Source organism: Daphnia carinata, chromosome 3 (assembly GCF_022539665.2).
Source record: "Daphnia carinata strain CSIRO-1 chromosome 3, CSIRO_AGI_Dcar_HiC_V3, whole genome shotgun sequence".
Classification (NCBI taxonomy): domain Eukaryota; kingdom Metazoa; phylum Arthropoda; class Branchiopoda; order Diplostraca; family Daphniidae; genus Daphnia; species Daphnia carinata.
In genome coordinates, this window is record NC_081333.1 from 904,329 (window position 1) to 917,726 (window position 13,398).

A 13,398-nucleotide genomic window follows, 5' to 3' on the forward strand; every position below is an offset into this window, starting at 1 on the left:
AAGAGAAATCTCGATCTAGTTTTGGGAATGTTAAACATCGTTGAGGTGCTTTGAAAGAAGAACCGATTTCCTTTCAGTTTATCAATGGAAAATAGCCTCCCTTTTTTTTTTCCAGTTTTGTTGGGGGTTCGTGATGTATTTTTGCATTAGTGAATGTGAATAACAGAAAAATTCACTCTGAAATAAATCATAATACATGCGTTGCGCAGTCCGAACGTTTGAATATATAATTCGGCCGTTTTATAGGCGAAGCCTACACGCACAACATGATTAGCGCCACAGCAAAGTTCCAATGAAAACAAATACAAAATTAACAAGTATCGAAATGATTAATTTGAGCACATTATCGTGTGCATTTGTAGCCTAAAATCAGTCGTCTAGGCGGGTATAACGTTGGATGTTGTCGTTGCACGGCGAAGTGAATGCCAGTACGTTCCGATTTCAATTCGTTTAATTCATTTAAAAATAAAAACGCAGAGTAAAATGTCATCACTGCCGAGTGTTGAAATCTCAATCGAACTCGCAAAGTTTCGAGAAAACGAAAAGAAAAATTCTCAATTTGACCGATTCATAGGTGAGATTTCTCAGCCGTCGCCAAAGACAAATGATCCGGTGCCAAAGATGTGCTCCTCCTATTGTAACACTAGACGCGCTAAATATAACAGCCGTTGGATTAGCAAATCCATAATCTCTGGCACAAAGAGAAGTTTCAATTCGTTCGTACTTTTCTCAGCTCAAAACAGGATGTCGTTCACGCTCTTCCCGTATCTCAGGAAACAAACGCTGTAGGCCCGTAGCAATTACAAAGTACATACAAATCCATAGCGAGTGCCATTTCTCTTTCCCAAGTGACATATCTTTATGTTTTAACCATTGCGAAAAAAAAAAAAATAATAATAATAATAAATGAGCAGCTCGATAAGGCTTAAGTAGTTTTTATTGGTAATAAATCCTGAGGCTCAGGAAATCCAAATGTAGCAGCCACATAAAAGAAAAAAAAAGGCCACTCTTGCCATTTGGATGCTCGTCCCTTTCCTCGTAGGTACTGCACACACACACATCCTGTAGAGCTTTTCTTTTAACCACAACATCTACCTAAAAATTCTTTTGTATTATTTTGAAGGTAGAAAGTCGAAAAAAAAAAAAGGCGAGTAGCCAAGAGCCTTTTGTGAATATTGGCGAGAGAGAGTACAGATGCTAGGCCAATTCCTTTTTTTTTTTTTTTTTTGGTCGGGAACCTCGGTGTAGTATGCGAAATATATTCACAATGAAACCTAATCCCTCATCTTCTCCCATTGGCCAGGTATGGCAAAAACCGAAATGGTTGTGGATTGACCCCTCCCCTCCTCCAAAAAGCCAGGAGACAAGTTGACTTGCTTTTGGGATACATTGTTTTGACGAGACGGCAAGAGAGAGAGGACGAAATTCGTTTGCATTTCATCGAACAATGTCTCTCGCTGCACAGGCCATTTGACTTGTCCAAAAAATAAAAAAGCGTTGGAGCAACACAACGAGAGACTTAAAAAAAACAAACTAACGGCTCTATAAGAAACCAATGAATCGTGAAATTGCGTCATCAGCTAATGATTCAAATCATTAGAGCTCTGAAATTTTATTTTCCTGTTTCCTGGCCCCGATAACGTTCGAAACATCGCAGAACTTGAAAGTTATTGCAAGAAAACTTAATAGATCTCATTCAATATTGGTCAATTCAATTCAAAATATATAGATTCTACTTTTGGGATATGGAAAACGAGTCACTATTTTCTCTACCCCAAACAGAAAAAAATAAATAAATAAAATAAACGGGTTTTTTTTTTGAGGGGGGGGGGGGGGGACGAGAGGCATGTCAAACGCGACGGACATTTGTCTAAACAAAACGCAAAACAAGCTGTTTAAAAAAGAAAAAGAAAAAAAAAAAAAACGTAGCCATTTTTCTGGTGTTATCAACGATTTCCCTTCTTTCCTCCGTTAAACTTAACGCACAAAAAAAAACGAAAAGAAAGAAAATAAAAAAAAAAAAAAAAAAAATTCCGTTTAAGGTCAGAAAAGAAAAAAATTCTTCAACCAGAAGAAAAACATCGGACAACCCCCCTCCTTCTAAACGGGCAATCCCTCATCGAACCGATAAGCGAATCACGACGCGATGTGCGGTAGTGTATATACAATCGTATATACTGGGCCCCAGGAAGCAAAGGAAAAAAAAAAAAAAATGAAAATGGGCAAAGTGGTGGATTGTCTGACTCGAAATGAACGAAAAACATGAAAGGGAGATATAGCATGTAAAGGGAAAAAAAAAAAAAAAGAAAAGCCGGCCCCGTCTTTTTCCATCTTTCTCTTTTGACCATAGCCCGAGTTTCGCATTCCTAAGAAGACCGTGACTTCCCCCGCTGTTAGAAATATTTCCTACTTTTTTTTTTTTTTTTTTTTCGAGTCGATGGATGAAGAAGAAAAAAAAAAAAAGGGAGGAAGGCTGGAAAAGCAGCTGATAGCGGCGTTTTCGAATCTTGAAAGTTCCTTTTTTTTTTTTTTTTTTTTTTGTTAAATTCTCAAAAACATATTCTTGGGCATGGATAATATACCTTCTACCATTTTTTGTTTTTTTTTTCTTCCCCCTCTCGATTTTTTTTATTTTTTTGACTTTTGCTGTACGAGTTGAAGTAAGTAGTCAACCTTTATTCACCTTAATAGGTTCAATCGAGCGAACACCCCCTCAACAGGGTTTAACTCCCCCTAGCTCAAGTTGCAGAATGAAAAAGAACTGGCGGGTTATAAACACACACGCACACACGGATTCAATTGAATAGATCGTTTTCAAAAAAAATCCTTTACACCCCGCCCTTTATCTTCGACAACGAGTTTAACTTACGGCCTTCCTGTATTTTATTTCCCTTTTTTTGAAAACCTATTCTTCTTTAATCGGACATTTTTTCTTGCATGACTTGCGTGGAATGTATTTTCACTTCTTTGACGGACTCAATGATCCGAAATGTCAACCCACACACGCACACACACACACACACACAAAAAAAGAAATAATAAATAACTTGGTTGAAAATAATAGTTTAATACGTGATTTTCTTAAAAGATAAAGTTAAGCGGGGTTGGGGGGGGGGGGGAATGTTGCGTTTATTTGTTATTTCATTTCGGGAAAAAAAAACGTGCGGAAAGGCGAATCTGAAGAATGTTTGCGCGACGCATTTATTTTTTTTTTTCTCCCTTGCTTATTCCTCAACTTGTAGTCGTAATGGGAAACATACAAAAAAAAGAAAAAGAATGAAAGAACTATGTGGGAGGAGGCAACGAGAAGAGGAGGTTTATGCCCGCAGGATTGCCTCTTTAATTTCCAAGTCAAAAGTGTGTACAGTGTCTATATATGCTAGGCAAAAACTGCTATACAAGCCAGCTAGCCAAGAAAAAGAAAAAAAAAAACAGGCTGTACGTATATATTCGGGCTGCCTTAGGAGGAGCTTGACTGTGTATGACGGGGCAGCAGCGATACATCGGTGCGCCAGAGGTGTTTCTCTATACTGTAAAAAGAAAAAGAAAAAAAAAAAAAAGAACAGGGCGAAAGAGGGGAGGTGCTAGTCGACCGTCTATTGGCTGCAACCGAGCAGGAAACCGAGTCAGGTGACGGCTTACCTGTCCTACTCAAGGCAGAACGAGTCTCGAAGTCAGTTAGAGTGGTGTTCTGATAGACTCTCTCTCTCTCTCTCTCTCTCTCGCTACTTACATTTGATTACTCTGTTTTTTGTTTTGTTTTCTGCAGTCCACCCCTACACAACAACTGACTTATTGGAGCCGACAAAACGCCAAAGTGACGCAACATTTGATTTTTTTTTTTTCAAAACATCGAAGGCGAGTGTGAATTTTGAAGGCGAGTGGCATGCGACTAGTGGCCCATTGTTTCGACCAACAGGCATAATCTGAAAAAAAAAAGAGAAAAGAAAAGTGATGTTTGTTTTGTGATTATGTGCATCAGCTCCAAATGGTTCGAGAACATGTACTTGAAGCGATGCTCTCACTCCAGTATTTGACTACGAGTTTGCGAATGCGCAGGACTAGCTCACTGTTTGACATGGAGCCTTCGCTGTCTGTCCAATGCGTGTCACGAGACGCTGCCGTGACGGCTGAGAGCGGTGGCATTTTCGGCGGCCAGCACACGCAAACTGGCTTTCATCGCGCGTCCAGGTGGCTCTGCTACTTGACCACCTGTCTGGCTTTCATCCTCGGCGTTGGCGTTGGCGTCGCCCTGCCCATGATCTACGCGTCTTCCGCCGGCAACGAGATCAACAACACGCTGCTCACCTCCTGGCCGATGGCGGCCAAATCGCCAATCATCGTCCACCTGCCTCTCAACGTGACTGCCAAGACGACGAATGGCAGCCTAGCAACGCGCCCACCGGCCAAAAGCAAATGGCAGTTGCGCAAGAAGGAGAAGGAAACGCTGACAGCGCAACGTCGAATGTCACTCAAGTCCAGTCAGCCGGACGAGGCCGCCCTATCGACGGAAGACGATGCGCAAACGGCCGACGTTGTCAGCTTCGTTCAGCCTCAAACGTCTTGGGTTGCGACGGCCAGCCAAGAGCCACCACCCAAGACCATCGTGGCTGACGCCGTCAAAGGTATTTTCTGGTCACGTGCCGTCGAGGACGCCCTGCCCACCGGTTTCGACGAGCAAAACGCCAAAGAGTGGCGCGACTTCAGCCACCAGAAGCCCATCGTGCGCGTCGAGGAAGGCTGCGGTCGCATGCAAAATCGATTGATCACGTTCGAGAGCGGCCGCCAATCGTGTTGCCGCTACCGCCAAAACTACGATCAAATCCAAGGCGAGATCTTCAGCTTCTATTTGAGCCAATTGATCGGCTTGCGCAACCTACCGCCCTCCTCGCTCGGCCTCGTCCGTCCGCTCGATCGCCAATGGATTAACGTTCAATCGTCGCTGAGCCAAGCGCAGTGGACGGAGGACCGACCGGTCGTGTACACGCAGTTCCTCAACGACCTGGAGCCGGCCTACATCCCCGTTCAGTTTCGCGGCCGCGATCGCCATCTCAATCCGTCGGACGTTCAGCATCACAAACTGGAGGACAAGGCGGAGCGCGATGAGCTGATAACGCTTGCCCAATGGTCTGACCTTTTGGTCTTTGACTACCTGACAGCCAACCTGGATAGAATGGTGAACAACCTTTACAACATGCAGTGGAATCCGACGATGATGGATTCACCTGCTCACAATCTGTCACGCGATTCGCGGACGGGTTTGCTCGTCTTCCTCGACAACGAGAGCGGCCTACTGCACGGCTATCGGCTCCTGGACAAGTACGAAGTCTATCACAAGAGTCTGCTCGATTCGTTGTGCGTCTTTAGACGATCCACCGTCGACTCGCTGCGACAGTTGCAGTCGAACAAGAACGTCGGCAATCTATTGCGCCACATGTTCGAAACGCGCGATCCATCACTGTTGGATTTCTTACCTTTCCTGCCGGAGAAGAGCATCAAGACACTCAATTATCGTATTGATCAAGTACTTGATCAAGTGGCCAAATGTCAATCTCTTTACGGTTCTTAAAGAAGAAAAAAAAACAAAAAAAAAAAAAACAAAAACAAAAACTCGAAACTGAAACAAGAAAGTGGTGTGCGCTTTTCAATTTTGTGTGAACCTTGAAATACGTGATACAGAACTTGAAACGAAACAAGACAAGATCGGGCCAGTTCATGATTGACCTTTACTCGGCTTCGTTCGGTTGTTTTTCGTTTTCACGCGCAACCGACTTGTTATTGGCAGATCAAAAGGAAATAAAACAAAAAAAAAAAAAAAACACACACAGATGACGTCGAAAAAAAAAAAAGATGGAGATGATGGATATACTGCGCATTCCATTCGCAAGAACTAGCTAATTGAAAAATCGTGGTGGACAAAAACAAACAAAAAGACACTACGTTCAGAAACAAGATGCAACTTGATTTCGACTTGACAGATTTTTTTATTTTCTGCAAGAAGTCAACCCACAGGTGGAACGAAAATCAGAAATCTATTTGCAGCTGTCGTCTTTTGTTCCAAAGAAGAAGAAAAAAATCATACGCCCATTTTTGTTTTGTTTTTCAATTGGAAAAAAAAAAAACGGTAAAAGAAAAATTCGTTACAGTTTCCGTTTTAAGGAAGAAAGAAAAGAAAAGAACTGAGACAAGCCATAAATCATCGCGGCCAATCTATTGGAGACAATAGGCCCTGCAAAAGACATCGGAAGAGAAGGAAGGGGAGGTTTCAAAAGTGAAACGGTCAGCGGAAGGAGCGAGAGAGACAGAGAGGGGCTGCATAGAAAAGGAATGTTGGAACTGTACTACCAACTTTTCAAAAGGGAGGGGACCCGGCTCTATTTCAACTTTTAAAAAAGAAGAAGAAGAAAAAAGTAAATGGCATTTTATGACGTCTCCCTACGGCCATTTTTCAAACTAAGATTCAGTTTTCCAGTTTCTCTCCGCATCCATCCTCAACCCAAAAAAAAAAAAAAAAAGGAAATATTTCCCCTCTCTTGTTGAGTCTGATAAATTTTTATGATGGCCACTAGAGAAGAGGAGGAGGAAAGAAAAAAAAAAAAAAAAAAAAAGGAAGGCAATATTCAACCAAGAAAACTGATGGCATTCAATATTTGAAATGTCATTCAGGTAAAAAGAAAACGAGCAAAAAAAAAAAAAAAAAAAAAATGGGCATTTTCTTTTATTTTGCCCGTTCTATCAGTAATTAGCTTGAACCTCTTGGAGCTTTCTCTTGATTTGCGAACAAGACGGAAAATGAAAACTGGCAAATGGTTTCCCAGCTTTTTTTTTTCATCTTCAACTCCCCCCCCCCACAAGAAATAACTGTTCAAGGCGATATGCGATCTGTATCGCCGTTGATGACTTGCTATATACATTTTTTTAACGACGTCCAAGTCCTTGAATGGCCCGTGCCTGTTCCGAGATCTTCGATCTGTATCGAAGCGATACTTCATTTTCTTCTTCTTCTTCTTCCCGTTGCGACCAACTAGTGCAGAGGTTAAGGACTGCATAACGACACTAGTCTGACATTAAAAAGAACAACGTCGACTGTCTTGTCCAACTCCACATTTGAAATCAGCGCCTTGGACAGTTAAACAAAAAACAAACGAAAAACGATCCTAATTTGTACTTAACCATTTTTGCTACTACCAATGTCAACAAGCGTCTATATATATATATATATATATACAGTTTTTTTTTTGTTGTTGTCTGAGCACAAACGCGACAGTCTTTCTCTCTTGATCTACGTTTTTTTTTTTTTGAGGGGTTCATTATTTTGTATTTGCATCAAGTTTTGTATTTTGTTTCGTCAATTGCTAAAAATCTAGACTGTACATTGTAACATATCGGCCAAGTTTCACCACTCCCCAGAATGTTGATGTCTATGTGAAATGTAATATCTGTAAATGACTGTACATAATTGTTATATGCGATAATAAAGTAAAATGTCAATAAAAAGAAAATTTCGAAACCCAATCTCTTCGTCTTTTCCTTGAATAGGCCGAAAAACAAAAACAAATTCTATTTCTAAAAGACAAGAGTAGAGCAGACACGCCAATGCATCGTGTTAAAATGTATTTTTATTGATCTATCTGCCATAAATTCATTCGTAGGCCTAATATAGTGGCCTTTATTTTAAGCGTATAAAACAAAACAAAACAAAAAATGAGTAGCTTGTAACAAGACAATAACGCAGCTCATCATTTCTTTCGGGTTGCACCCGAGCAGCGTATTATTGAAAAGAAAAAAAAAAAAAAAAAAAGGTGCTGTTTTTATTTTTATTTTTTGTTTAACCCAAGTGAGTATAACTCATCTTTGAAGATAAAAAGGGGGGGGGGGGCGAAGAAGCCTGCGTTTGGCCGTGAACCCAAAGTCAGTTCCTATACGTGCAAAGTGTGTAGGTTACAATGTCTATATGACTGGCTTCTCAATTCACACAATGCACCGAAGAAAAAAAAAAACAAAAAAAAAACAAGAGGCCGTTTCTTATATGGTTTACCTTGGCTGTAATTTTCATTACGATGACATTTTTATGGCACTCATTTTTAAAGCACCCAACTAAATCGTTAAAACGCGCTATATATACGAGAAGCCTTGCCTGACAGGGAATTCGTTCGGCTGATCTGCTTCCTCTTCTTCTTGTATTCCTCAGCATATCGAAAGCGTTTTTGAACTCTTCAGGCATACGTACAATGTAGGCCGACTAGGATTTCCCTCTTTTTTTCAGGTTGGCTTCTGTGAGGTGAGGTTAATTTATGAGAGGGTGGAAAGGAAAGAAAAACGTTGGAATACCGCACAACACGGTGACCAATTGGCATTAACAACTTGAAAAAAAAAAAAATAAAACGTTGGTTTTTACCTGTGCATATGTACCACACGTCTATACATATATATAGGCCTGTCATAAAATAAAAAATCATTTCTATATTTCGTCGCCTCAGAATGATCTACTGAAGAAATAGGTAAAGAATCCAACCAAATTTGGTACCCCTTCTTTTTTTCTTTTTTTATTATTATTATTTCTTGAACTCCCGTCTACATTGTTTGGACGTTAGGCTTCGCTTGCTACACAAGCTCCCTGTCTTTATTTTTTTTTTCATTTTTTTTTTTTTTTTTCGGTTTTGCCTTCATTTAGAAGAGACTCGGCCAGGTGTTAGTAATCGACCTGGAAAACTTGGTGGTTTGTCCCAACAGTATACCAGGAATAAATGATAGTGTAATAGTCAAGCCCTCTTTTTTTTTCCTTTCCTCCTTTTTTTTTAAATCCCAGCACATCAAAAAGTTTTAATTATTACAATTGAACTGTTCGTGCTTAATGATTATATGAATTTAGGAAAAAAGAGAAGAATAAAAAAATAAAAGGGGGACGGAAGAATACGAAATTCTGGAGATTCTTGCCGTTAAAAGGTCAGGGGTATTCTCGAGGTGGCCATTTCAGCTATAAGACTAGTAGTTATTGTCTTTGTCTGCTAAGACAATCTAGGGGAAAAAGAAAAAAGAACAAAAAAACTAGCCACCACGAGGGAAACAAAAAGGTTTTTTTTTTTAAGGAGCTTATTTTTAATTTGGTATGAAAGCTTTACCTGGTTCCTTTTTAATGTGTAGTAAACCAATTCGTTTATTGAATTAAAATTTTTTTTTCCTTTCTTAACTGTGTATTATCTCAATTCACCTGTTCATAGTTGAGCAACAGATTGTCGATACTTCATTAACGGAGAACAAAATGCAAAGTTCACGTGTTGGCACGAATTGATTCGATGCGCCAATGTTAAACAAACCTTAAAAGACGTTCTTCATCTGCAATTATCAATTGAAATGAGTAAAGAAAGTCGAACAAAAGCGTAGGCCTAGTTCGAATTACATGTAACTTCACGTTTAACGAACGAACAACGTCATTTGTTTATAGGAAAAACCACTCCATTTTGAATAAAGAATTCTGTGTTTGTGAGACATGACCTAAACGTGTGTTATTTAAGTGTTAACTTTCTCCTTTCCTAATAAGCGGAAACGAACAACTGGTTATTTGGGCTGTATGTAAGTCTACGCCAAGACCAGACTATACGATGAATAAGCGATGGCGATCGTCTTTTTTTTTTTTTTTTTTGTATACAACTTATAGTCTGGCAAGCGATCTGGTTGTAACTGAAAACCACTAAAGAGCCAGACAGAACTAATCGGCTGTCGGTAGGCGGCACCTGAAACTGATACAGGTGATTATTAAAAGACCTACTTGCCGATAGCGAACATGACATCGCTTGTCCCTGGTGTTTGTCGCAGCAATAGCTATCTCCCGTCTTGTATATGGAGTAGATGGCGGTTAATGATAGTGATTTATTTTTTTTAAAAAGGGGATTAAAAATACGATGGATTAAAAAACAAAATGTACATCGAGAGGAGCTCTTGTACGAGATTGAAGAGGAAGGCTATACAAGGCAAATCATGTTTAGATGACTCTGCGAAGCTACCTAGCTTGAGCGGATGTTGATGACGTACAACACAGGCTGACCGAAAATTTCGTTACACTTGATTGTGTGTAGAAAAACGTCATTTAAACTGAAAATTGTGTTCGCAAAGTCAACAGCCAGCGAGATAGGTGCATAGATTGAACGTGACTTGGAAAATTGTCCCCCCGCCCCGCTTAACTTTCAGAGGAAGCAATCAAATAATTAAAGTTCACTATGCATTTAATCGAAATGCTATATAGCGATGCAAGCACCGGCGTTCGGGTTACTGCTCATTGGTCAATGACGAGGAATTCAAATGCGATTTCAGAGAGGGTCGTAATCCACTCAGAGGAATACGTTATTTAGGACTGGATATACAAACGCATTGAACCATAAGATACCTCCTACCGAGAAGAGCAGCGAAGCAGTAGAGGCATAAGAAGTAAGAAAAAAAAAAAAAAAGCGTGGGAAAACCGAATGGCTTTTGATATTCCAGCCAAGCACTATTCCCACCTCCTGCAGTGCATGGGGCTTCGTTGTTCATCACATTTGGAGAGGTTGCTGACGAAGGGCTGATAAGAATGCTCATTTAGTTTTCGGATTTCATCAAATCCTGAATAAAAAAGATGATTTTTTTTTTCTTTTTCTTTTTTCAAGTGTACTTCACTTTGTGTACGTGGCTGGATAAGTTTAAAAGAAAAGAAAATGAAACAGTTACATTGTATACCACGAAAACTATACACATGCCGCTCCTTTACATATGTACGCAATACAAGTTGTCTCCCAGGATGTGATTTATCATTGGTAAAAGGGCACATGGTACATCGTTTCGTTGTGTAACAATCCGTTTTTCTTTTTTCATTCTTTGGCCAGCAATATGTGCAAGAAGATGACGCAAACGAACTGTTAAACCCACCCATCAATTTAATTTGAACGTGCACAAAATTGCGCAAGTGGAAAACGTATATATACCTCACTGAATGGATGTACGGTTTACATATAATATTTAACGCATTTATTTCTGCCCTAGATCAGAACACAATTTAGAACGCAACGTATCTCTTTTACTAACGTGATGTCTTAAAAGAAAAGAAAATGGTGTTTTCAACATATAATGTTGGGAAAGCAGTGTATAACCTTAAAAGAGGGCATGACGTCATACATCATCGTAAAGGCCATTTGACATATTCATCAATGTGTACAGCCTTACGACGAAATTGACTTCTTCCTTCGTGGCGTTCCAGTATTTTTCTTTTCTACGCTGCTTCGCTTCCAGTTATGGAAGCTGGTTTGGACGATGTTCAGTCTCTTTGTCGGATAAGACGAGTGGGCTCGTCTGGCTTTAAAAAAAAAAAAAAATGGCCGATAGTCTAGTAACGATATCAACATGAAAACATATATATATTTTTTTTCGTTCTAAAATGCTTTGTAGACCTGTTCCATGTCGACCAGAATAAAGTACGTAGACTACGAAATACGAAGAAAAAAGGTCATCCAGAACGAAAGAAAGAAAAATACGCGAATGGCATTGCCATTAGCTTTGCTGGATTGCATTTCTGATTCTCGCTTTAGATATAATCATTTTTTTTTTCCTTTTTTCAATTACAACATTTCGCTTCGATTAAAAGTCAAGGATGTTGGCCATCAAAGAAGCGAAGGAATTCAGAGGAGCGTGCCTAGCCTCAGTTTAAGTGAAGACTCCGCTGCGCTTATCGGAAAATATATATATTTCCATTTGGCAGAGTTTAATGCTGTGATTTTTGCGTCTGATCAGAGATACTAACACCATATGGCGTTGACTTTGTACTGCGAGTGCAGTCAGATTTTTATGATGCTTGAAAAATATTATTTCAAGTTTATGAAAGGTTGGCGTCCCAGACGTGCGTGCGTTGTCTTGATATTTACGGCTTGTTGAACTGCTGTGATGTTGGCGATCATTGGTACGATGAGGGTGTCACAACGGTCCAACTTTAAAACAACAACGAAAAGAAAAAAATAATAATAAATAAAAACAATTATGTGCGACCCTCTGAATAAAAGCTGATAGCAACCTGATTAAGTCCATCTCACACATGGCTTGAAATCATGAATGGTTCGCTCGAACATAGTCGTGCCTTAATGAAATTCATTCTTAGAAATTTCGGGTGGAATCCTGTCAATATGTGACTTGTTTCTGGCTAGTGAATAGGTTTTAACGAAGATCGGTACCCTTTACGTTTACGTGGCGTAGAAAATATGATGGCTTTTTTTCTTCTTTTTTTTTTTTAGTCAGCAAAAGCTTCGAAACACGCTTCTCTTGTCCTCAGTTTTCTTCTCTTTTATACACGAAAAACGAAATCTTATGCAGCGCGACTCCACTATTAACATTTAAGTTTGTTTTTTTCCCCTCCACGATAGTATAGTAAAGGGTTTTTATTCAACTTCTTATGGATCGAATTTCTTATTTCATTTTTATCGTCAGAATATTCAAATGAAACTCAGCGTGCTTAGTGGAGAAACTTGTAACAAGCAACTTTGTTACATGCTGCCATGACAATCGTCTATTTTGGTGTTCGGAAGACGCATCCTTTCTAACGTACATCACGGATCGGGTCAAGATTTTCAAAAAAACACTAGTTTGGAGTGCGCAAAATTCAAAAAAAAAAAAAAAAAAAAAAAAGGATTAGAATTCTGGGCCATACTTGTAAGCGGCTCCTGATCGGCTTAGACTGATTTCGTGACGAAATCTGATTAGGGCCTGGTTGAGTGCAAAGTCCAGTCTCCTAGTAGTAAGCGGCAGCCTTCTTTTTTTTTATTTTTATTTTTTTGTGTGATCCCCTTGAAGAAAAAGAATTTCAGAAAACGAACCCAGAGGCATAAAGCTGACCTGATCGATTTAATACGCTGCTCATTCATCATATCTTTAGTCATTTCTTTTCCTCGAAAAGTTAAACAGAGGATTTGATTCGATCAAGCAATAATGTTTTAACTTTAATCTGAAAATCGCATTCAAAACCTTTCGATGACGGCTGTGCTGTAACCGTAAAAATGGGCTTTTAGGGTCACGGTGCGTAAGACTGTGCAGTTCTGTATTGCAAGCAAATGCCGCTGCACAAGTTCGAGGAATCTTTAGCGTGTAAGACACTAGCAAAATTCGACTTCGTTGCTGAACCATTTCACGTGTACCATACATGTGAACGCAAGAGAATGAAGCGTTTGTCATTCAAAGTATTATGCAGTTGAATGAAAGAGGAAGAAGAAGAAAAAAAATAAAGTTGGACAGTAGTTGCATGCTCGACTTCGTTCTTATTGACGTTTCGTCTAAACAGTTGGCGTGCATTGCACAAATGTGAGAACCAGCTGAAGGAACAGGAATAATAAATAGGTAGTACGGGAGATGTTGAAAACCAGCAAAGGGGAAAGACAGAGAAATGAT

At 39.6% G+C, this 13,398-nt stretch overlaps 1 protein-coding gene across 1 annotated transcript; it reads left to right on the forward strand.

The window, feature by feature from the left end:
• The first annotated feature begins 3,648 nt into the window (after window positions 1–3,648).
• Window positions 3,649–5,570, forward strand: LOC130692891 (extracellular serine/threonine protein kinase four-jointed-like). The gene has a single exon (XM_057515984.2). The coding sequence runs from the start codon at window positions 3,989–3,991 to the stop codon at window positions 5,567–5,569; it is 1,581 nt and encodes a 526-aa protein (XP_057371967.1). The 5' UTR covers window positions 3,649–3,988; the 3' UTR covers window position 5,570.
• Window positions 5,571–13,398: the final 7,828 nt, after the last annotated feature.